Source organism: Eulemur rufifrons, chromosome 7, assembly GCF_041146395.1.
Source record: "Eulemur rufifrons isolate Redbay chromosome 7, OSU_ERuf_1, whole genome shotgun sequence".
In the NCBI taxonomy this organism is placed as follows: Eukaryota; Metazoa; Chordata; class Mammalia; order Primates; family Lemuridae; genus Eulemur; species Eulemur rufifrons.
Genome location: NC_090989.1, coordinates 265,054,298 through 265,080,201, shown reverse-complemented (window position 1 = coordinate 265,080,201; position 25,904 = coordinate 265,054,298). Strand labels below are relative to the sequence as shown.

Below are 25,904 nucleotides of genomic sequence, written 5' to 3'. Positions count from 1 at the left end.
ACACTTTTTCTTTTGAAATAATTGTAGATTCACATGCAGTTTTAAGATATAGAGAGAGCCCCTATATTCTTCCCTTGTTTCCCCCAACGGTAACATTTTGCAAAATTATAGCATGATATCGCAACCAGGATATTGACATTGATACAGTCAAGATACAGAACATTTTCACCACCACAAGGATCCCTTTTGTTGCTCTTTTAGGGCCACAGCCACTTCCCTCCAACCCATAGCCACCACTCCCCCACTTAACCTATTGCAGCCGCTAATGTGTTCTCTGTTGCTATAATTTTGTCATTTCAAAAATGTTGTGTAAATTGAAGCATGCAGAATGTAACATTTTGAGACTAGCTTTTTTCATCCAGCATAATTCTCTGAAGATTGTTCCAGGTTGTTGCATGTATCAATAATACATTTCTTTTTATTGCCAAGTAGTATTTCATAATATAAAGGTACCACAGTTTAACCATTTGCCTGTTGAAGGATAGCTGGGTTGTTTCCAGTTTGGGGCTGTTATGAATAAAGCTGCTATAAGCCTTTGTGTATAGGTTTTAATGTGAGCATAAGTCTTAATTTCACTGGGCTAAATGCCCAGGAGTGTAATTGTGGGGTTGTATGGTAGTTGCATATTCTGTTTAAGAAACTGCCAAAATGTTTTCCAGAGTGGCTATAAGGACAACCTAAGAAGAACTTTAACATAATTAATTAATTTCCTTTGCTTATTTGCTTTTATAATTTTCTCTATAACTGTTTCTAATTTTTTATCCTTTATTTTTCAATTTTTTATCCTTTATTTAGTAGCCATTAACCTTTTTAAAAAAATCACTTTGGTTTCAATAAAAATAGAAGTCATCATTGGGCATAAGATATGGGAAAAACTGACAGCACTATACTTCCACAAAAGGTGTCTCTAATTAAGTTAGCAATAAAGAACAATATAACTGTTGGATTGATATAACCAACATGGAAATATTTGTCAATAGAAAATAATGCACACAAAAAACATTTGTTTCCAGGAAGATAGAGTAGATGTACTTTTCCTTGATCCTCCTGCTAAATTCAACTAAAAATTCTGGATATTATGTATAAAATAAACATAAAATGACCCTGAAATGTGGACATAAGAAAGCAGACCAGCTGGGGACCTTGAGCTGGTGGTGAGTTCCATGGGTTTTCTTTTTCCTAATATAACACAGACTTACAGTTTGAAGAAGCTGGCATCCCCAAAATATCAATGAGCACTGACAAAAAGAAAACAACCAATAAAATGAGCTCTCCCTAGCCAAAAAATGAGGAAAAGGTAGCCTATCAAGATAGAATACTTTTAGACAGCAATGCTCTACTCCTCTACTCTAGCCAAAGACCACAGAGAAAACCGTGGCCCAACCCCAACCATATCAGCAGAAGCCAAGCAGGGAGCCTAGACTTCCAGTCTTGCAAGACTCTAGTGAGGCACCCCAACATTTCTGCTGGAGTGGTATCAGAGAAGACCAAGTAGGGAGATGGGTCTTTCATGCCAATGGAGACCACAGGGATGGGGGTTGTGCCTCACTTCCACCACCCAACCAGAAGTAAAAGGGGTCCCTCCCCCTTCCCACTGGAGTGATGTCCATGGAGGCTTAGTGGAGAGTCAGGACTTTCACCAACTCCGAGTAGTATGGAGGTTCCTATAGTATCAGTGGAGGCCACTTGGAGAGCACTTATGAGGTGCTCCTTCTCCTCTAGCTAGGATGATATCAGTGAAGGCCTAGTGAGGAGCCAGAACTTCCATCCACACCCAGCAGTAATGAGGATTCTCCCTTCCCCACCAGTGTCAACACAGATGAAATGAGGAGCCTGGATTTCTGTCTTCATGTGGCAGGAATAAGGTAGTGCTCCTCATCCCCCTGCCCCTGCTGGAATGCTGTCAGCAAGCCAGTTAGAACAGAAGGCTTAAAAATGATCCAGGGTCACAGAACATAATATGAAAATGTCTACGTTTCAGTTGAAAATCATGGGTCATACCAAGAACTAGGAAGATCTAAAATTGAATGAAAAAGCACCATCAATAAAGGCCAACACAGAGATGATGGAGATATTAGAATTGTCTGATGAAATTTCAAAGCAGTCATGAAAAAAATGTTTCAAGATGCAATTACAGATGATCTTGAGACAACTGAAAAATTAGTAAGATATAAAGAACAATCAAAGAAAATGTTAGAACTGAAAAACATAATTACCAAAATAAAAAATTCATTGGATGAGTACAAGAGCAGAATGGAGGGAGAGGAAAAAATCAGTGAACTAAAAGACAGAACAATGGAAATTACCCACTCTGAACAAAATAGAAAATAATATACTGGAAAGAAATGAACAGGGCCTCAGGGACATGTGAGACCATAACAAAAGATCTAACATTCATGTCCTCATAGTTAGAAAAGAGAGAAGAAAGACGGTTGGACTGAAAAGGTACTTGAAGAAATAATGGCTGAAATTTTCCCAATTTTGGCAAGCGATATTAATATAAGCCTACAGAGTTAAGAAGCTGGGTGAACCCCAAACAGGATAAAACCAAAGAAATTCATGCTAAGGTACATTGTAATTAAACTTCTGGAAGCTAAATACAAAGAAAAACCCTGGAAAGCATCCAGAAAAAAAAAAATGCCACCTTAACTATTGAAGGGAAAACAATTAGAAAGATAGCAATTTGCTCATCAGAAACCATGGAGGCCAGAAGGAAGTGACAATATATTTTTTAAGTGCAGAAAGAAAAGAACTGTCAACCTAGAATCCTTTACTCAGCAACAATAATCAGAAATGAAGGGGGAATCAAGATATTATCAGAAGAAGGAAAACAGGGGATTTGTTACCAGAAGTTCTATCATAAAAGAATTGCTTAATGAGTTCTCTAAACAGAAAGAAAATATTAAAATAAGGAATATGGGACATCAGGAAGGAAGAAAGAATGTAAGTAAGAATATGAGTAAATACAATACATTTTCCTCTTCCTTTTAAGTTTTCTGTATTATATTTGATAGTTGAAGCAAAAATGATAACACTGTCCCATTTTCTCTACATACACTGTTCTAAGTGTAGTAGAGAAAATGTTTAAGATAATTATATTACAAATGGGAAAGAATAAAGGAATGTAAGGGGAGGTAAGATTTCTATATTTGAACTGGTAAAATGATACCAACAGTAGACTGTGATAAGCTATGCATATATAATGTAATAGCTAAAATTCTAAAAAAATTTTCAAGTCACCTACAGGAAGGCGGGAAAAAGTAAACATAGAAACAAGAATCAGAGAGAACAAACAGAAAACAAAAAATAAAATGGCAGATTTAAGCCTTAACATATCAATAGTTACATTAAATATAGCCTAAATATAGCAATTAAATGATAGAAATAGACAAAATAGATTTAAAAACATGACCTAACTATATGCTGTCTATAAGAAACTCACTTAAAATATAATAATATAGGAAGATTTAAAGTACAATGTTGGAAGACATATCATGCAAACATTAATAAAAGGAAAGCAGGCATGATATTAGTATCAGATAAAACAGATTGAAAGGGAAATTTATAGCATTAAATGTGTACATTAGAAAAGAGGAATATATGGGGAATAAGTGAATCACACCATGTGTTTGAGAATGAAATGTTATCATCTTCCAAACTCATTCTCCAAATGGCATCCAAAGTGATCTTGTCACACATCCTAACTTAAAACATTGCCGTCTTTCCCTGTCATTTCTAAGATAATCTCTTAGCTTCTGAATGGGGCTTACCCAGCCTTGATGATTCTGGTGCTCACTTACCTTTCTAGCTTCACCCCTCTGTACTCCAGCCAGAGGGAACTCTAATTTTTTCAAGTATACCAGGCCCTATAATGCCTCTAGGATAGCACATATTGGTCCCTCTATCTGGAATGCCATCTGGCTGCTTCTGCACCTCCCCTCACTCCTATTCATGGTCTGGTCTCACCTTTGAAATCCCTTTGACTAACATAGCTTACCTGACCACTCCACCCTTCTCAAGTCTAGATTATGTCCGTCTTCTGTGTATCATGTCGTAAAACATGGTACTTTCCCCCATTTAATTGTCTAAGACTACTGTTGTCATAAGGGCACAGAGTTCTGTCTAATTCTTTGCTATATCCCCATTTATCCCATTACCTGTTGTATCCTTTTGTCCCTACCGAGGGTCATGGATTTTAGTTTTACAACTTGGCTACACATAATCACCCAAGCTATAGTGATGGAACAACCATTTCTTCAATTGGTTACATAACTTAGGTTACATAACAGAGGGTCAGACAGTGTCAGAGCCAATAATAATTTGCAGAATTCTCACCCCTGCACTCAATGCTTTGTGCCACACCTTATTTGAATGAATAAAATGGGAGAAAGGTGGTGACATGGTGAAATTTAATGTGTTAAAAGCATTGCAATTGCCAAAGGAAAATACATGTAATTTTTGTTTATACATGTATTATTTGAAAGATAATTCAAAAATTTTAATGTGGGAATATGAAAGAAAAAAATAGTGGATGACTGGAGTACTTCAAGGTTCAGTAGACCAGACCACACAGATCATGAGAATCAATGCCAGACAAATCAAGTCATTCTGAATCAGGTCTTGTGGAAACTACAGAAGGAAATCATTTAAATCTGTCCATAGACTCCTTCAACTATTTATCAAATATTTTTAGATACTTTAGAAGATATGACTATTGCACAATACTTGCCTTAAAGTAGCTTATTATGAAATAGAGCTGTAATTACTATAAACAAGTCAGAATGTGCATCATGAACCAAGAATTATGATTAATCCAGTTCTAAGCAGCTGAGATTGAATGAAAATAAAAATAGTGTAATATGTGCGATATACAGAATGCTATAGGCCTTCGAAAATATTTCCCTTTAGTTATGGAAGTAATAGGATTTGAACTATGGGTTTGAATGGTATGATCTGGACAGTCAGAAACAGGAGAGACCGTTGTGGAGAATGGAAAGTACAGGGCTGTGGTGGGGACTGGATAGCTTGCATGGGTGGGAAAGTAGGCGAAGTCTAGGGGCATAGTGGGATTCAAGGCAAGACAAGCAAGAGTAAGGACTAGATTCTAAATTGTACTAGGACTTGAATTCCAGGCTGAAGACATGGCCTTTGGTTAATTGTCAATGGCAAGCCATCGAGGATTCGGGGGCAGAAAAGTGGCATGATAAAAGCAGTGTTATAGGAATATTAACTTGGCATCTTTGGCCAGAAAGCACCAAATGTGAAGCAACATAGAAGGGATGGATGTATGGAGGTTGGAGAATCGGTCAAGGCATAAAATAACAAGGCCTTAAATTAGCATAGCATTAATGGAAATGGAAAACAGCAGTTAATAGAATCCATGTTTCCAAACCCCCACAGACCTTAATGTTTTATTGAATGTGAGGTAGAGAAGATGAAGAAGGGGAAAAATCGAGGGAAGCTATGGCCATAACTTACCACTCTTTATAGGACCCAAAGGGAAACACATTTGGCAACGAACACCAAACTACACTCAGAAGCTTTCTTCTTTCTGGCTGCAGAGATCAAGTGTTACTTGGTCCAGCATATGCCGATTCTGTCTTTCCTTAGGACAGGCTAATGTTCAGCAGGTATGCAACAGTACAGTTGTGAAAGTTGTTACTATACTGAAATACTTATATGCTGGCTGGCAAATTGCTGCTGCCCAAGTCCCTTGAGCACCTCTTTTTGATCTGACCCCCTTTGCAGGCTCACTGGCCTAATGCATAATTCATCACCTATAAAGGTAACATCTGTCAATTGGTCTGCAGAACCCTGCTTTGCTTCTACAGCTGATACCTGTTCTCATTTGTCAGCTAGCATGCCATTCTGAATTGTGATATTTTGAATATTATCCCTGGCTCTCAAGTTATTCAAGCAAATAGACTTCTGTTGGACTTATACATGTCTGAATCCCAGGGATGTATCCACCTTGGGTTCAAGTTGAAACCCTGCTACACTGAAATTCAAAGGTCTTCACATTTAAATTATGATTAATTGGTAATTTAAAAAACTGTTAATATCCAGTGGTAATGAGAGTACTCCAAGTTATATACTTTCAATCCTGATAATGGGAATATAAAATAGTTTGATAATAAACTCATGACTTTAAAAGTGAACATTATTTGCCCTAAGACAAAATTTTAAAAAACAATCAAAGATTTAAGGGAACAAGATGTTTATAGAAAAGGTACTCAAAATTTTAAAAAATTTGAATCAACCTAAATGTCAAACATTAAAAGAACATTTAAACCAAATGTTCTTTGGTTTTATTATCTTCTTTATACTATTCTGTGTTATTACCTATTTTAAAAAGGGAAGATAAGGTTAAAAATAATTCTAAAAATCTCCAGAGGGCCTCTCCTAAAAGCACTTGCCCACAAAAATTTAATTATAAAATTTAGGATGATGTCATCTTTCTCAACCAGATGGTAAACACCTTAAGACAATTAAGAATATAGAATTTTCAACAAAAATGACTTCACCTAAGTATTTTGTACTCAACCAGGTTGTATTTATGTGTGAATGTATGCATACATATGAGTAATTATGCGTGCATACACATACATTAATTCCTAACATATGACAATGACTTTTCTGATGCATCCTCTTTTGTACACAGTCCTTTGAGGGTTTTGTTTTTTGATAGACTTGTCCTGATCTATCACTAATTTCCAGGCAAGTCTGCGCAGGTGCTTTCATTTGCAACATGGCATCCTACAGCTAGGGTGCCATTTGCTGCTATGGCACCACACAGGGTTCAAATTCACAATTTTCTCAAATAGTCTGTACTGCAGCCAAATGAACTAACCAATCACAGGGAGAATGGCAGGGTGCTAATGCATTCCACACAGGTTTAGATGTGCAGAATTCAGGGCAGTTAAAAGTCTCCTTATCTAATTTCTTGGTAAAAATAGAAAGGATCTTGGCTGCCTAATAAAAAGAAAGTCCCTGTATGCATGCGTAGGTCCTCATCTTGTATTTGTGAAAGCATTGGCTCAGCATGGGGGAAACTGGTTCTTTTCTAGGGAAATGAATCCCTGTGCTTAAAATCCTCGCACAACTATTTGGGGGAACAGATTACTTACTCAGATCAAATCCATAAAGTTGAGAAGCATGATGTTGCAATAATAAAGAGCCTTCCTCTGGAGGCCCAGATACTTGCCTGGTGCCCTACCTAGATATAGCAGACTAGGGCTTTAGAGTTGCACAACTCCAAGGGGTGCCCTTATAATCTACATAAATGGGCACCCTTTGGAGTTGTGTAGTGCACAAATTGAATAAAGTATAGTTTTTGGATAGCTCACGGGACTGTCCAAAAACTATACTCTTTAAAGTGATTCATTAACATCTAAAGATGAGTTGTACAAGGAACAAAGGCTCTTAATACTTAGGGTTTTTAAAAATTAATCTTAATTAGGTATTAGGAGGAATTTTGTAAAATGTAAGTCATGCTATAACATGTTATTAATACTAACTAAAATAGTCATCTAAAGAATGGATATTTAATGGGCAAGAGAGAATGGAGACTTCTTTGTGTTTTACAAATTTCAAACTGTTTGGTATTTTACTTCAGTCAAAAAATTGCATTGTCAGCTGAAGAAAAATCTAATGTTAGCACAACATGATAACTTCAAGAGTCATATTTCCAGTAATAGTAGCTGATAATAGCCAAGACATTTCTGAAAAGAGAAAGTGCCTATTTTAACAACAACAAAAAGAGCAATTAAGAAATAATATTTGGTACCTTTCCAGAAAGGAAACATCTCATATTAAAAAGAAAAAAAAAAAAACATAGGCCTTTACCAAGATTTGTGAAACTTGTTCAAACCACAGATTTATTTCATCTTTTCAACTTTTACTTGGTTTTGGATGAGGAATTTTCCCCTTGGGAATCAAGGAAGTTGATTACACCTCTCCCACTAGAATTGTGCAATGCCTTTAAATAGTTCTCCTGAAGTCTGTTTTCCATTATCATTATGAATTTCACAATACATTCCAAATGTACTTTTGGATATTTTTATCCAAAACACTGTCCTCCAATGTTGTAAACTCTTTGATTATTCAAAAGGTTTGGGGGAATAATATTGTAAGATTAGTTCCTTCTTGTGTAATATTATTTTTTACAATAAGTTATAAAATCTGTAGCCAGAATCTGATGGTTCATATGAAGGGTTTCTTTTAGTTGCTTTAGTTACTAAAGTATTATTCTATTTATGGAATCATCTTAGGTTAACCTTGGAAAGGTCATAAACATCGTTACTTGTAACTTCTGTATATTGTAGTAAAAGAAAATAATATAAAGTGGCTTTCCAGTGACCCCATAACTTGTTAGTGGAACAGCCAAGACTGCAACTCAGTTGTCCTGACTCTAAGTCCAATGTCCTTCCACCTCACCCTGTTGTTAGTCTTCCTGACTTTACTACTCCCTTCACACCAAACTCAACCTCCATCCTCCAACAGAACTTGTTTTACCTTGCCCTCCTTTGATCAAGTGACTGCCAGCTCAGGCAGTTCATGGAAGACTGCATGAACTTACAAGAGCATGCTGCCCACTGGGAGAATGAGATGAGTGCATATTGCAAACAGTATGGTATGTGCCAGTGCAGAGGTGAGGATAGTGTGCTCTGGGAGTCCAGAAAAGGAGGCAACACAATCTGTCTGAAAAAGTTGGAGAAGCTTTGAAGAACCAGTTAGAATCTTGAAGGTTGTTGAGGTTCACTCAGACGTATAGCAAAAGCAATTTTAAGCAACAAAAACAAAATGGGAGGTATTAATTTGCCAGACCTCAAACTATACTACAAGGCCGTGGTTCTTAAAACAGCCTGGTATTGGCACAAGTGCAGGGACACAGACCAGTGGAACACAACAGAAAATCCAAATATAGAACCATCCTCATATAGTCACCTAATTTTCGACAAAGCGGGAAAGAATATACTCTGGGGACAAGAATCCCTATTCAACAAATGGTGCTGGGAGAATTGGTTAGCCACTTGTAGAAGACTGAAACAGGACCCACAGCTTTCACCTCTCACAAAAATCAAATCACGGTGGATAACAGACTTAAACCTTAGGCGTGATACAATCAGAATTCTAGAAGAAAATGTAGGAAAGACTCCACAAGTTTCTTAATCTCAATTTATTAAATGCCATTTTCCCCCATTCTTGAGTTCTTTATTTTGATTTCTTTTCCAGTCAATGAAATATATCTTTATTTTCTAAAGCCATGCACATCACCGATGTCTTTCTCTTCCCTCCTAGTTACCGATAGCTTGGCCACATAATGGAGTTTGGGATTCATAATTTTTTTGCACATAGCTGTAATATATTTCTTATTCCATTACTTTTCCTGGCATTTGTTTTTGCAAGGAGAAATGAAGTATCAGTTTGATTTTTCCATTTATCAGTGTCTTGATTTTCCTTCCTGTAACTTGTAATATTTTTCTTTCTACCTGGATGTGACTTTTATTAATTTTGCCTGGAAATTGATAAGTATTTTTGCACTACAGCTTCAAATAAGGAATACATTCCTACATTAATATCGCAACTATTACTTATCCTAGGTCTATTCAGTTCTCTTGTTCTGGAATTACATGGCTTGTTTTTACTGCCTCCAATGACAATTTTGATTTTGTAGTTCTGATTTAAATTGTCTTTTCTATCTCTGTGCTTATCTCAATCATTTTCTCCTGTAGCTGCTGACTTCTGCTTAAAGGAGATCATGTTATCTGGCATCTTCTTGAGGATCCTGATCACATATTTACTGAAATCTTTACAGAAATAAATATAGTATTCATACTCAATAACATGAATAATTCAATATTGTAATACAATGTTTCAAAGCAATATTCCCTTTCTTTATGCTGAATTATTTTTCATAAATCACATATCGTTATTATTTTTTAAATGTTTCTCTCATTCTTGAATAGTCACAGATCTATCCAGATCTAGCATTTTCTTCTATGTTTCATGGGGAAAATGGTATCTTTTTGTTTTAAAATAAAATTGAGAATTTTAAAGGCATGTTTTCTTCTAATAATTGCATTATATTATAAATCCTATCTGTCAATATGATTATTTATATTTTTAGCATATTGAAATAGTTTCGCTTTGGCTTTAGTGGTGAAGAACGTGGCCTCTGGATCTAAATTGTCTGGATTCCAATCCTAGCTAGCTTAATAATACTTGTTACTTATTAGGGATTTAGGGAATTAAAAAGACAATATTTATAAAATATGTAGAACAGTGTGGGACAGAGTGAAGGCTATATAAATGTTGGCCTAAAAATTTCTAGCTCTGTCACCCACTGAATCACTTTACTCAAGCCATCAAATCTCTCCAAGCTTCCATTTTCTCATTTTTAACATGGATTTGAAAATCTTTACTAATAAAATTAATACAAATATTACTAACTTCTAATGCTACTTATTAATACTGTGGGAATAAGTGAGATAATTTATATAAAATATCACCACATAAGAGCAGAGAGCTTGATTGCTTCTGTCTTTTAATAATCCAATGCATCCTGGGACTATGCTACATTTAATTGGCTTAACTGTGCACTGCACATCCCTTTATTCCACAATTTCTCTACTATTCAATTTCTTACATTTAAATTATTTTACAGATGCACAACTCCAAAGGGATTAAGTTACAAATTCAAAGCCACATTGTCAGTGCAGAGGAAGGATTTGAAGCAAGGTCAATTAGATTCTGCTTTTAATCTTTTTTTTTTCCCCCATTAGCCTTGGAAAAGCAAAGTCTTTAATTCTTTTTTCTTAAAAGGGCCTGTTTCCCTCAAGCCCTTCACTGTCTCTGCATCCTTTGTCAAGTGCTTTTTGCATTATCTACAGTCATTCTCCCCCTCGGGAGAAGGGCTGGGGGCTCCGTGGTGAAGGTGAGCGGCATGGGACAGGGGAGATGGAATATGGGGGAGACCATATTTATCAAGATTTTTTTATCTGTTGAGGATCATTGATTCCCTTAATGTATGTTATTATTTTGAGTTTTCCTGCAAATCAGCTCAGACATTTCATGCTGTGTTATGTTGTGATTCAAACTAATTGTGGGACTCAAGAGGCCCCTTTCTAACCTGCAAATAACAAACTACATCACTCTTTAAAAAAAAAAAAATGTTGGCTTCTCTCTGTGCTTGAATTATATTATTTTAATGAAAAGCTATTGTTTGGCTTTTTTCCTCCTAGTTAGTTTCAAACATTTTGTTAACCGCTAGCTGATGACTTTTCTGGCCTCCTGTCTGCCCACAGCTTGTCCCTCAGGGACGTACAAACCTGAAGGTTCACCAGGAGGAATCAGCACTTGCATTCCGTGTCCTGATGAAAATCACACGTCTCCACCTGGAAGTACGTCCCCTGAAGACTGTGTCTGCAGGGAGGGATACCGGGCATCTGGCCAGACCTGTGAAGGTAAGTCTCCCACCGTTGGCAAATAGGAAATATAAAAGCTGATCTCTTTGAGAGAGATTGTGCTGGTGTTTGCATCCAATTCCTTTAGAATGATCATTAATTTCCCTTTCTCTAATCATGTGGGAGGGGATTATTTGTTTTTATTCCACAGCATTTCTTATCACTGAACACATCCACATCCTGCTCCAGAGAAAGGGAGTATGAGACCCTAGGAGAAATGTAACTGTAAAATCAGAAAGATTTAGTCCTCAAAAAAAAAAAAAACCTAAAATGAATCAAAAAGAGAAAAGCCACGATTTTAACAACAAATTTGGATAACAATGAGCTACTCTTGGCCCAGTTGATAGTCAAATTTATTTTAAAAATATACTTTCCTAAGCAAAATGTCTCAATATTATTCATTTCAAAAATTTATAATAGCATATACCATGTTCGAGAAGCTGTGGCTCTTGGGGTTTTTAGCAAATATACTTTGCGGGCCTTATTTGTTCTTTATTTCATGCTATCTTAATTAAGAAGGAAACTAATGACATATAAAAGTCAAGAACTAGAAAATCTCATATCCACATATATGTCAAAATAAAAAAATTTAGAGCTTAAAAAATAACATTTGGTCTATATTTAAAATTTAATTGCAAGTTAATACCTAATAGGAATCAGATATAAAGGTTCTTCTTCTAAATTTGCACTTGAAAGTTCAAATGCAGTAAATGGGATTGCTTTGGGGAAGTGACATATCTGCATAAAATTGTCCCCTTAAATTAAAAAAAAAGAAGAGGATATTTCATAGACAAAAACTAACTTTGCTCTTTTATTTTATTTCCGTAAATGTTAGTTGTCCACTGCCCTGCCCTGAAGCCTCCTGAAAATGGTTACTTTATCCAAAACACTTGCAACAACCACTTCAATGCAGCCTGTGGGGTCCGATGTCACCCTGGATTTGACCTCGTGGGAAGCAGCATCCTCTTGTGTCTACCCAATGGTTTGTGGTCCGGTTCAGAGAGCTCCTGCAGAGGTATGCAAACTGCCAATTTATGTTGTTTATTGATTGTCTTACTTGATTTCCTTGATTTAAACTCTAATGGACCAGTCAGTTCTTTGTTTCTTTTTTGATTTCATAGACCACAGACCACAGAAAGGGAAAAATTATAGGAAGTTTGAAGTCAGAACTACCAAGTTCAATTGACCACATCATCATAAACTATGCCTTTTATGTTCCTTTTCTGAACAAGCAAAAAAAAAAAAAAAGAAAGAAAGAAAGAAAAGAAAAGAAAATGAAAAAGAAAAAGAAAAAAGGTCTGGTCCTACCTGGGAAGTAAATGTGGACAGATTATGCCAAAACTGAAATTTCAAGTAGCGAAGACAGGGTGTGAAGGAGAGTTTTGGAATAATCAGAGTGGGGGCTTTGATGGCAAGTGAGATTGTGAGACTTAGGGACCCATATCAGTATCCTGCAACAGGAGCAGTTAGCCAACTTGTATCTCTCCAGCCTTCACTTTGTAGAAAGCAGATAATTTGCTAAAGTGAGGTCCCAAGGAGCCTAGCCAGACCAGTAGAAAAGGGTCAGTATCACGGGTAGAAGCTGAGGCTCCCACATCAAATTCAAACAACAAACAGAACAGCATGTCAATTCACCTCCACTTGCCACCTCCAGGAACTACTTTCCTACTTCTTACACCTATCATGCAGCCAACTCCTAAGGCTTTACAAGTAGGGCTGGAAGAGGAGGCTATCTAAGAAAAGGTAAGAGAGGAGCAAGCCGCGGGACTTGACCTCCACCACAAGCTTCTCAATACAGTATTCACCCCCTTCCTCGGGTTGCCAGAGGAAATACAGGATGCCCAGTTAAATATGAATTTCAGGTAAACAACAAATAATTTTTTAGTATAAGTAGGTCCCATGGAAGATTTGGGACCTACTTATACTAATAAATTATTTGTTAATTTTGTGAAATTTAAATTTAACTAAGTATCCTGGTTTGTCTTATTTGTTTGTTTGTTTGTTTGTTGCTAAATCTGGCTACCTTACCCCCACCACGTCCTCGAGACATTCTTTGGCAAAACACTTTGCTGAGGATTTAACTGTCCCAAGACCCCACAGATCACCCAGATCACTGGATTAGAATAAGAAGTTCTGTCTTCTGGTCTTTTCTTGGCTCCCATATCCATGAGGGAAGCCCACCTACTCATCACTTCAAGATTATGTGTAAAGCTCAGGAGACATACACAGTTGGTATTTATCAGGTACCAATGTTGAACTCATCTATAAATAGGAATTCGCCTAAAACAGTTCCTAAAAAGACTAGGAAAACTGAAGAGAATGAGCAGACTGAACAAAGGAGACCTGACAGAAAAGGCAGGGAGGATGGAATCACTGAGATTCAAAGATAATTACCAAGAAATGGGAGAAATGGGTGAAAAAAAGATCACTTAGAGGAAACAAATGACTGATGACACAATGCATGGACATGTTAAAAGCCAAATTAATAAATTAGAAAACCAACTCAAGAAATTCATTCAAAAGTAGAACAAAATTTTAAAGATTAAAATTAAATTATGAAAGAATAAAAGAATATAAGAATAGTCACAGGAATTGGACTCTTCTCATATTAAGAATCCAGACAGAGAACAGAGTACAGAAGATGCACTGATAGAAGATCAAAGAATATATCCCCGAGCTGAAATCTTGAAAATATACACACCCAAAATCTTGGGTATTCAGTTTAAAATCACTTAGTGAATGCCAGAAAAAAATGTTAAAAACAGATGCATGTCTGGAAATAATCCTAGTAAAATTTCTGAATGCCCTGGAAAAATAGGAAACTGTGTTGGTTTCATAGTTAGAAATAACATTACCTACAAAGGAAAGAGAATCAGACTAGCCTTAGGCCCTTTGTGAGCCACTCCAGATGCTAGAAGATGAAAGTATGTTTCCAGGATTCTCAGAGGAAAGAATTAGACCCTAGATTTCTAAACTCAGACAAGCTACTGTTCGCGTGGGAAGGCAAAGGAAAGACATTTTCAATGAGACGTGCAGTCTCAAATGGTAAAAAGCCACATACTGTTACTGAAAAAAATTAACCTTAGAAAACCTCTAAATATATTTCTGTTAAATTGAGTTATAAGTTCTGTGTAATCTCTACACCTTCTTGCAAATACCTCATAATAGAGGGTGGAAAACATTAAGGAGTGAGAAAATCAGGGGAGATGGCCGCTTCAGGATCAGGGCTCTGCCCTGCCTCTGGAGCCTCCACCGTCCATACCCACGCCTTGTATCCGACCCAAAGCTGTGAGAAATGGCTGTGCCCTCTTAGGAATCCAGCCCTTTGCAAGCTGTTGTTCTGTCACTCTGCCTTTGCTCTGGGTTGTCCTAGACCCTCCGCTGTGCTGGCCCCCACAGCCTGAAGGGGGTGACCTCTGCATGTGCCCCGCCGGACCTGTCCACCTTCATCGTAGCCCTTATGCTGTGTGTTCAGGGTCAGGCAGGGAAGTACAGTCACCATGCATGTTATGGGATAAGCGATTTATTTCAGGAAGTGGACTTTACACAATTGTAGAAGGAGCATGGAAACTGAAGGTCCAAAAGAGAAGTTGGAGGCTCAGAGAGTTTGCTGACAAGTCAATCTGAGAAAGCAAGCATGTCCAGTTGTTGAAGTGGAACCACAAAGGAGAAACTCACCTGGAGGTCTAGAAAAGGCTTTACCTCTGTGTAGCCATGCCCCTGTGGCTCTGTAGCCAAGAACCCAGCAATGACCGTGGGGCCACTGTTGGTCAGTAGGATCAGCAGTTGTGACATGCCTTTGCACGCACAGGCAAGCTGGAATGCCTGGGTTTGTCTACATTAATCCATCACTGAATCTGACCACAGTGACCACTCTTCTCCCTCCCTTCCCAAATCGAGTGCATGTTCCTCTTTTGACCAATCCAAACTAGGGACCACAATAAGGGGATTCTGACAAACATGTTTCCCAGCTTACCTAACCTGTTACAATACAAACCACCGCACTTACTTTTTATTGTTAATTATCTTGTCTATCACCTCTGCTCCACTGTGAATTCATTATGAACACGGAATGTATATTCCCCCCTCAATCATTGGTGATACCCCTGGTGAATGGATGAAAACTTGAATTTAATAAATACACATATTGATAAATATATACATTGATGTACACTGATCAATACCATGTATACATTGATGACCTGTTTGTGTCACTTCCCATTAAAAAGCATGCTTGTTCTCTTTTATATAATTTCAGTTGTAATTCCAATATAAATAAAAATAACTCTAATCAGAATAGGAGAGAAGCTACAGGACCATGGATCTTCCTAAGATCCCTTCAACGTCAGCACCAAAGCTACCACTAACTTACCAGTGTACAAAGTTGTCCTGAATGAAGACACTTATCCAGGCCCTTCGCCTGCCACATCATTAATGGTTAATGGATTTAGTTACACGAGATACTGTTCTATGAAACATATACCATATTTTACTAAATCAAAAACACTTTTTTCCACATATTAACATCTCTAAAATTGAGATGCGTCTTAACACCAGTGGCAGCAAACAGTTTCATTGGTATTATTATTTCTGTATTAGTGGCACATAAAATAATGATGTGCCTTACAATTGAGGTATATGGGATTCAATGAAATAAGGCAATTGGGTAGGGCTTCATTTCTGTTTCAGGGTGGTTTGTATGGAGAAAGTAATTTTTACAAATCTAACTTAAATCTGATTGTAGGAACAGAGACTAATTTTAATTATGCGATTTTTCGTTGAATATCTTTCTAAGACTGAGGCAGAAATGAAAGACCTGTGTAAAAATCTAATGCATTTTACAAATTTCATGTTACATTGTTAATGTTTTTGTGATGTTGAATAATAATTAGTAAGCTTGATTCTTATTTGTCCTAGGCATTCTTCATAATGCACTTGTACTCATTTGCAGTTTTATCTGAATTATGTATTTTTTCCTAAACAAGGAAGGTTCCTTTTGTGGTTTCTCAATGATAACTAGCTAAACCTGAGAAAAGGGTTCAAACAATGAGATCCCTATATTTAATATCAGATTTATTTTATTTTCAGCAACAGATACTATCACAATTTGTAGATTGACAAGAACCATGTGTCTGGGGGAAAAAATAGGATTAGCCTTTAAGATTAGCCTTTAAAGTAACCTAATTTACCAGAGTAGATTCTTATTCAATCTACAAAGTAGATTGTTCTTTCAAAAGACTAAGTTGCTGCTTTCCAAAAAGACTAAATAAATATTTAGGGATTGCTTTAACATGAATGTAAGTCAAGAAATGTTAATTGCAGGATTTTTTAGCTTGCTGAAATGAAGAAAAAAATTTAGGCTGAAAATCATAAGACAAGTGTATTCTTATTAAAAATGGTAATAAATCATCATTCTTGAGTTAAAAAGAGTATTAAATGTTTAAGGACTACGTAGGAATTATTGCATGTACTTTGTTTTCCTTGGGGAGCAATGAAAATTTATTAACACCAACATTTGAGAAGCAATATAATCTGTATCTGTATGAGATACCAACTCTAATTTCTTATCAATACTCTTGAGAGATGTTGCAAATCCATTTTGTCTTGGGTTTGGAAAGCTGGAGACATTTCAGCAGTTTATTGAAGCCAAAACAGTTGTTTAATATGGTTTTCCAGATTTTATATATCAGAATTTATCTTATTCACCTTTTAATCTCACCTGGCACTTGACATCATGTTATGAATGATGTATACACCCAATAAAAGTCAAAATGCAGAAGGCAAGATATTTCTATGCACTTAATGGAGACAATAAATATTCTATTTGCATGATGGACACATGCAATATAAATTAAAATGTGGAGGGCAAAATATTTCTACTCATTTTTTATTAATAGTTGATTTCAGTTCAAACCATTTCAGGGATAGAAGAGGCTAGGGTTTATGGTTTAACCTCTAATCTAATTCTTGAATTTTCTCTAAGGAGTAATCAATCCTAAACTTATATTTAATGCACTCAATATTTGTGTTCTGCTGACTAATATAATTTTGGATGGGTTCCTGCAGAATAGATTCTGTCAGTGACTTCAGTTGAATATGTACTTGAATATTTTGCTCCAGCTTCCTTTCATGTTAATTTTAAGTATTCATAATAAATAAATATATGCCTGGTATGAAAAAAGGCAAATGCAGAAAAGTAGAAGAGTGAAAACTGCATCTCACCCAGAATGACAACAAAGTTCTTGAGTCTCAAATATTTTGTTCACATGTCTTTAGAGGTTGCTGTGTTGTCTTTTGGCCTTTAGCATTTCAGAAGTGCTATCGGAGAGCAAACTGAGATTTTTTCTTTTGTAGCATTTTTTGTTCATTTGTTAGTTTTATAAAATGCCTGATACTTGTAGGATTATATCTATAAGCTATCAAAATGAATATTTTTACATATGTGCCCATTTTTGGTGTATTCAACAGGCATCCACTCTCTTTTCCTCTCCAATCTCCAGGCATGCCTGGAATTGACATGCCATCTGACAGAGAGAGCACATTTTCCATGGGTCTGGACAGTCTCCCATTTCCCTCTTCCCTTTCCCTTTTTCACTCTCCCTCCTCCCTATACTCTCCCCTCCTCCCCTACTCTTTGACTTCTTCTCCTCTCTTTGCACTCTTCTTCCCCCATCTCCTGCTTCTTCCTCCCATCCACCTCCCTTTCTCTTCCCTTACTTCTCTCCTCCCCTCATTCTCCCCTTTTTCTTTCTCCTTTGCTCCCCTTTCTCCTTCCCCTAATTGGAAACTCTGTTCAGAGAGGGTCTAATCTGGAACTAGAGGGAAAAAAGTGTAGAAAGAGAGTACAAATTCTTTAGAAATGATTTTCTCTCAAGAGGAGCACACAATGGATCAGAGGCTCCAGTAGGGTATAGAAACTGATGGGGTTGAAGCATTTGAAGCAGTGATCTGGGAAGACAGGAGGTGATTGTCAGAGAGTAAGACACTCAGACTGGTGGTGGCGAGGTCTAGAGGACATGACAATGGTGGAGGCTGAGGTAGGGTGAAAGATGTGGTCCTGAGAGAAGAAGAGGTCAAGAATATGACTCCAGGTTACTGGAATGATCATTTACATAGATAATGAAATCACTAAAGGGTGTGTGTGAGAGAGAGAGGCAGAAAGAGAGAGAGAGAGAAATCTGAACAAAGGATGTTGGATATATAATTTAATACTTCAATGGAATTGGAAGTTTTTGGAAGAAGGAAGACAATGATCTGGAAAGGCATAAGGAGCCACAAAGACACTTTCCTCACCTCCAGGCTCTGTCTATAGGAGGCAATAAGATTTCGATTAGGAAAAGAGATGCAGGGAAGATTCAAAGGAGAGGCTTAGGATATGAGAGGATTTACTGAAGACTGATCATTACTGAGGGGGTAGGTGCAAGGTTAGGTTGGATCCCAGCTGCATGAGGAGAACCCTGGTAAATGAGGAATGACTGTAGAGGCTTAGGCTTCCTAAGAGATTGCCATCACCAGGAGTATGGAGCATGAGGGGATTAATGGAAATGGACTTTAAGATACGTTGTGGGTTTGGGTTGGGCTGGGCAGTGGGTGAATCTTACCAGGAGAACACAGAGCACAGACGTTGCGGGGGCAGTCGAGTACCCTCCTGTAGCTTCTCCAGTATAGTGTTGAGGTGACAGAGTCAGAGGTGGCAGAACTGAGGAAATGCAGGTTTCTCTGGATACCCCATGGTACTTCCGCTGATAGTGGTGTTGAGGCTGACTGAGGCACAGGGGCATTTTCAGCATCCACGACTTAGTGAATACCCTTCTGGCAGCTCTCTCATAGCAGATTCGAGGAAGGTGGAGAAAGGAATCCTGTCATCAGTTGTATCTGCTCACTTCTCAGACCAGGGAAATGTGACCCTAGGTCACTTGCTCTACCCATGGGCATGGGTGAAGCACACACAAATCCCATGAGCTGAGAGAGGGGAAAGATCTTTCCCTAGAAAATTAACAAAGGAAAAATGAATGGATGCTTGGCAGAAGAAATTAGGAATTGTGTACAGCTGCTGGTATCAAGACCCAAATAACAATGTCTTAAGCCAATTAAGGGTTCATTTTTCTCTCAACTAAAAGGACAGAAGTAGCTAATGCAAGGTAGATGTGACTGCTCCATTGTTATCAGAGATCCAGGCTTCCTTTGCTTTTTTGCTCTACCATCTTTGTGTGTTATACTTTCTTATAGCATCATATACTTCTCCTGTAGTGTGCTGGGCTACTGTCCTTCATGTCTGTATTGTGGGAGAAAGAAGAAAACAGAGGGGAAGGCAAAGACATACTTTCTCAATTGAGACAACTCCCTTTAAAAACCTCACCCAGAAGCCCCACACAATCCCAGCTGTATCTCATTGGCTCTCATTGCGATGGAAGTGGGGAGTTGTAATCTTCTAGGTGGGCATATTGCTATGCTGGATAAAACTGGGAACAAAGTATGGCTATTGGGTGGGCAACTAGCAGCCTATGCCACAGCAGCAAAAACAATCAAACCAATGGTAATGCATAAGTCAGCATTAGCGCCATGAATTAGGATCTGCAGGAAGATTTGTGAGGTGAAAAGGCTAGAAAAACCAGAGTTGTGGTCAGCAAGCAGAACACTGGAACTGAAGAATGCAGAAGTTGGGCAGCTTTGCAGAGGCTGGCACCATTAAAAGGCCCAGGATATGCCCAAGAAATCTGAAAATGAAGCTGAGCATGAAACTGAAAACTGTCCTGGAAAAGACCCTTTCCTTTTGTTGGAACACAACCTGGAAAATCTGCAGGTACCTTCCTTTGTCAACCACCTCCGATCTACAACCATCATCTTCCATTTAGGGCTGGGCCTCCTAGACGATTTGAGTTTCCCACCTATGGGCAGAGGGCTACAGGCAATGATATTGTTTGGCCAATACATCTGATAAAACGTAGACTTTTCAATTGTCCCATAACAGCTCAAAAATGGTGGTGCATTATTTATTGTTTGCCATTTTAAGAAAATTTTCTTGTTTGCAATGTGCAGGCATTACTGAACTTATTATTTTTGTCCTTATTTAGTAAAATGTGATATATGTTTTCATGTTATATAGTGAAAACATGCTCCCATCTCCGCCAGCCCAAACACGGCCACATCAGCTGTTCTACAAGGGAAATGTCCTACAGAACAACGTGCTTGGTTACCTGTGATGAAGGGTATAGACTAGAAGGAAGTGCTAAGCTTACCTGTCAAGTAAATGCCCAGTGGGATGGTCCAGAACCGCGGTGTGTGGGTAAGTTCCTGGAAGGTGTGAGGCCTTGAGTGATTCATTTCTCCTGTTCCGATTTCTCCAGTTTTCTGTGAAGACCTAGAACTAAACACTGGCTCGTAATGGATGTAAATACACATCTACACATACAGATGCAGGTGTTATAGATACAAAGACAAATATGTTGTTTTATTCCTTTCCACTAGTAAAAGAACTTCCACACCAAATTCAGTTTTCCAACTCACTGAAGTTTACAGAGTCAAATAGCAATGCTTTTTGTAAAAAATTGGGGCCAAGTGGGTGGATTTTTTTTTTAAAAGCAAATGCTACATAATTCCCTTGCTTTGTTAAACATGATTTACCTTTACCTTATTTATGAAATTACTTGTATTATATTGGTATCTCTGATATAATAAAAAATATCCATCTTAAACCTGCAATTCTCTATTTTGGAAAAACAGTATAGACAATCTTATTAAATCTGGAGAAAGAAAAAGATGCTTAGGATCATCCATTTGTTTAGTATTATAATAAATCATGAGATTAGAGATATTGGGATTCAAAATCATCATCATTTGTAGACTACAAGTCTACCTAAACAATAGAATGAATCACTAAAAATATGATAGTTCATTGAAGTCATAAGAATGCCAAATAAACAACTTTTCTATATATAATGATAAATAGAACATATGGCAAAATATCACATTCAAAAAATCTATAGAAAATATAAAATATGCCAGAATCTTAAACAGAAATGTGTGAGACATGTATCAAACAAACCAGAAAATGTTACTGAGGGACAAAAAGAACACTTTAATATTTATGTAGAATGTTATCAAAATGTTAAATTCTTTTCAAATATATACAAGTAAAATGCAACTCATTCAGTAGCCTAAAAAGGATTTTCTTTTTTGTCCCCTTTTTGGTATTTGTAACTAATAAGTTTCATGTATTATTAAGGAAGCATCACAGGCCAGTTGAGGAAAAAATGACTATTTAACTGAACATATAGGAAAATTGGCTCCTTGAGAAAAACAAAACAAAATAAAATTTTTATATGTCACTTATTATTCACATCACACCTTGAAATAAATTCTTCATAGATTTTAAAATATAAAGTAAAAAATAAGATCATTAAAACCAGAAGAGAATATAGTTAATGTATGTAAGTGAATGCTAACTAATCCCAGAATTTACTAAGAATAAAAGCAATGGAAATACTTTAAGAAGAAAAAAAATCAGTAGATTATACTATATAAAAGTTAAAGACATATTCGCCCAAAGTACCTTAAACAAGCAATAAAAAAAAAGAATAATGTCTTCAACAATTTTGACAGCCCAACAGATAATTTTCTTACTTTATAAAGATCCAACCCTAAATTAAGAATATTGAGTCTCACATAGTCATTATATTTGAACCACAAATTTGGCTCTGATGTTTTTGTTGATCGAAGCAGAGCAGGAAGTCTGGGCAGGCACATGGCTCACACTGTGCAAAAATAAAGAGACAAACCAATTTCTCAGGGAAAATGACTTTTGCTGGCACAGAGTTTTGAAAGAAATCACTTCACGGAGGAGGTATAATGGTAGAGTGTCTAGGAGCACACGAGTTCTGCCACTTACCTCTGTGGTGACCTCAGGAAAGTTACTACTCTTCTCAGTTCTCTTGTTTGTAAATGGAAATAATAGCAATAGTCCTTACTGCATAGAATTGTATGTGTCAATACTTGTAAAAAGTGCTTACAATAATGCCTGGCACATAGTAGGTACTGAATAAATGTCAGCTATTGATGTGAGCAATGCTGCCAGTAGAATCACTATTACAATAAACAAATACGCATATGGGCATTTGCTGGTACATACACACACGCACTCACACACATACACACACACGCTCTCTATCTCCCTGCATTGAGGCCTAGCCTTGATTTTCCATTTTGTCTGCATTCTTCATAATTCATCTGCTATTCTTTGTCTGTGCTGAATATAACATTAAGGGTCAAGGCCCTAATTATAACACAGTGATTTTAAGAAGGGTATCACTATTTGCTTACTCAAAGATAGCACCAAAAGCTCATAAAATAGAGATTGATTGCTGAATATATCACTTAACCCATCAAAGATGGAATTCAATTCACTACTTTATACTTCAAAGCCATCAAACAATATTCAGAAAACCAAATGAAGGTGTTCCAAGCAAATTATGAAGATTGTAGTCAGTGTTGATTAAAATATCAGAAGTTTTTCAAGGTTTTATATATACTGACAAAATAATAAGAGGCAACTAAAGAGATATAGTTTAGCATTATTTACAATACATCCTATGTTCAATTTCATATATAATTATCATTTAACAACTTATGTCAATCCTAAGGCAGCACAATTATATTTTTCTTGGGTAAAAAGAATCCATGACATTTCCAATTTGTGGGAACGTGAATAACATTTTCTCATTTCCTTACCATAGAGCGCCACTGCTCCACCTTTCAGAAGCCCAAAGGTGTCATCATATCTCCACATAGCTGTGGCAAGCAGCCAGCCAAGCCTGGGACAATTTGTCAGCTAAGTTGCCGCCAAGGATTCATTTTATCTGGAGTCAGAGAAGAAGTGAGATGTACCATTTCTGGAAAATGGAGCGCCAAAGTTCAGGCAGCAGTGTGCAAAGGTAGGTCTTTACACTGGTTAGGTTAAAAATAATGACATATGGATGTGTTGTAGGACAGTCTGTCTTTGCAACTTTTGCTGCAAACCTATAACAAAATGGTATGTGTTACTATAATACACACTATGAGGATCTCTGGTTCAAAGTGGTGGATTTACAAAATTACAAAATGCCAGGCAATGACAGAAGAAATAGACAAATAAGGATAGTATTAGAGCTGGAAATAAGGTAAGTTTTCCATCAGGAAATGAAAATCTTTGAGGAATTTCTGGTCCATATGAAGCAGGTGAGACTAAATTGATTTTTTTTTAAAGCCATTAGCACTTTGAAACCTGCATCCCATTCCATCCACAAAAGAATATTGCCATTTTCCTAGAAGCAAGAGCAGATTGCTATGAAAAAGGAGGTATTGAAAACAAGAAAGAGTTCTTAGAAGTAAAACTGTCATAAATATCTCCAAGAGAAGGAGAAGGGCAAAAATGGAAGGGAGTTTGTTGAAAACAATATTAGTAATTTGAAGGACCAAACTGAGAGTTTCCTCGGAATGGAGGACTAATAATCAAAGCACTTGAATAACCCAATTGATCAAGCCAAAAAGATGGAAGTTGAGAGATACCAATGATAGATTGAAAATTCCCTATGTGCATTTAATAAGGAGTTCCAGAAGGAGAGAGGAAAAGGGGTGAAGGAGAAGAATTTTCCTACTAGAAGAAGAAAGTTTCCCAGAGCTACAGAAAGGTGTAAACCTTTAAACCAAAAATAGCCCTTGAGCATTAGGCTGGCATACTTTCATTACTCCTAGTAAAATTTCTGATATGTAGAGTTAATGAGAAAAAGAAGTTTCTGAAGAAAGAGAATTACACAAAAGAAACAAGAATCAGATTCACATTACACATCTCATTTACAACTCTAAATGCATAAGGAAATGTAGCAATGTCTACAGGATATGGAGAGAAAATAAATATAAACTTTAATTTCAAATCTAGTCTAGCTGTTATTTAAGTATGAATGAAAAAAATCAAATACTTTAAAAAATTTTTCAGAGTCGATATGCTACTAAGCATCCCTATGGGGGAAAATTGTCCAAGTATATGCCACTCATAGAAAAATAAAATATAAATTGAATAAAATTTTAACAAGAAGATATGTGACACAATGAAATCATTTCAGGTATATTCAGCTTCAAGTTATAGAAGATCTAATTTAACATGAAATAAAGGATGTATAGTATTATATCATATAATAAGAACTTAGCTCTACCATGACTGATGTAGCTCTGTGTAATGTTACCACATCTAATTCAGCATAGTGAAAAGTTTCACACTACAAAAAATATCATTGGCTTTAATTTATTGTTTGTTCTGACAGTATGTTTTAGTACCTCTAATTATTATAATTCTACTTGACCACCTTGTTTTTCAAGTGTAGTTCCTTCCTGCTTCAATCAATATTTTTTAATTTCTTAATTTCATTTAGAAAGTGTTTATCAAGTTCCTGTTATATGCTAGGCATTATATAAGGCAATGGGACAAGACATATCCTGACCTTTGAAGAACTTAAATTTTATTGGGGGAGAAAATTCCATTTAAAATGGCGTGTTGAGTGTCATTATTGGGAAGTCCAGAGGGCTGTGGGAACTTGTGGAGTGAGCACCTCAAATGGATCAGGAGAGTCAGAGACAACTTCCTGAGGAGCTTGTGTCTAAGCTGAGAATTAAAGGACAGGTAGTAGTTATCCAGGTAAAAGGGAAAGAGGGCATTAATTCAGGCAAATAAAAAAGCATGAGCAAAGACCCAGGTAAAAGAGAGACCATGGAGCTTTCATGGGCCTCACAGTAATTCAGTGTGAAGAGTGAATCCCAGGAGGAGAACTGTAAGGAATGAGGCTAAGAGGTCAGCAGGTGCCAATTCAGAAAGGACCTTGTAAGCCATGCTCGGATGAATTATCAGGAAGGCAGTTTAATACTCCAAATCAATCAGTGTACAAAATGAGTCACAAAGTACTAATATAAGCAGATTTTTACCTCTCTCAAATGACTTAGAATTAATTACATATCAATATATTAATTGATTTGTGTGTTTTCTGAGTCAGATGTGGAGGCTCCTCAAATCACCTGCCCTAAGGACATAGAGGCTAAGACTCAGGAACAGCAAGATTCTGCTAATATTACCTGGCAAATCCCAACTGCTAAAGACAACTCTGGTGAAAAGGTAAGGTTTGTGCAAACATTTGCATCCTTTTTCAAGTAGATTCTAAATATATGCAAATATGTGCAATATTGAAGAGTTACTAATGTGCTAGTGATAATTCTATCTATATAGAAACTTTACTCATAAACGTTAATGCCTCATCTGATACAAGAATGATCATCCTTGAGTTTTTAATTAGAAATCTCAGACAAAAATCTCAAAAAACAGAAACTTTTCATTTCATGGATTTGTTGTATTTATTGAGATTACTTGACTAAGAATTCTTTACTCCTTACTAGAGTCTGAAGATCTTTAAGAAAAGA

General features: G+C 36.7%; 1 protein-coding gene across 1 annotated transcript in view; it reads left to right on the top strand.

Moving 5' to 3' along the window:
* Nucleotides 1-25,904, top strand: part of SVEP1 (sushi, von Willebrand factor type A, EGF and pentraxin domain containing 1) — a 157,716-nt gene that overhangs the window by 43,192 nt on the left and 88,620 nt on the right. The window contains exons 4-8 of the mRNA XM_069476671.1: nt 11,307-11,465; nt 12,301-12,480; nt 20,572-20,751; nt 23,198-23,395; nt 25,484-25,602. Of these exons, the coding sequence (XP_069332772.1) occupies nt 11,307-11,465; nt 12,301-12,480; nt 20,572-20,751; nt 23,198-23,395; nt 25,484-25,602 (836 nt within the window). The remainder of the gene's footprint in view (nt 1-11,306; nt 11,466-12,300; nt 12,481-20,571; nt 20,752-23,197; nt 23,396-25,483; nt 25,603-25,904) is intronic.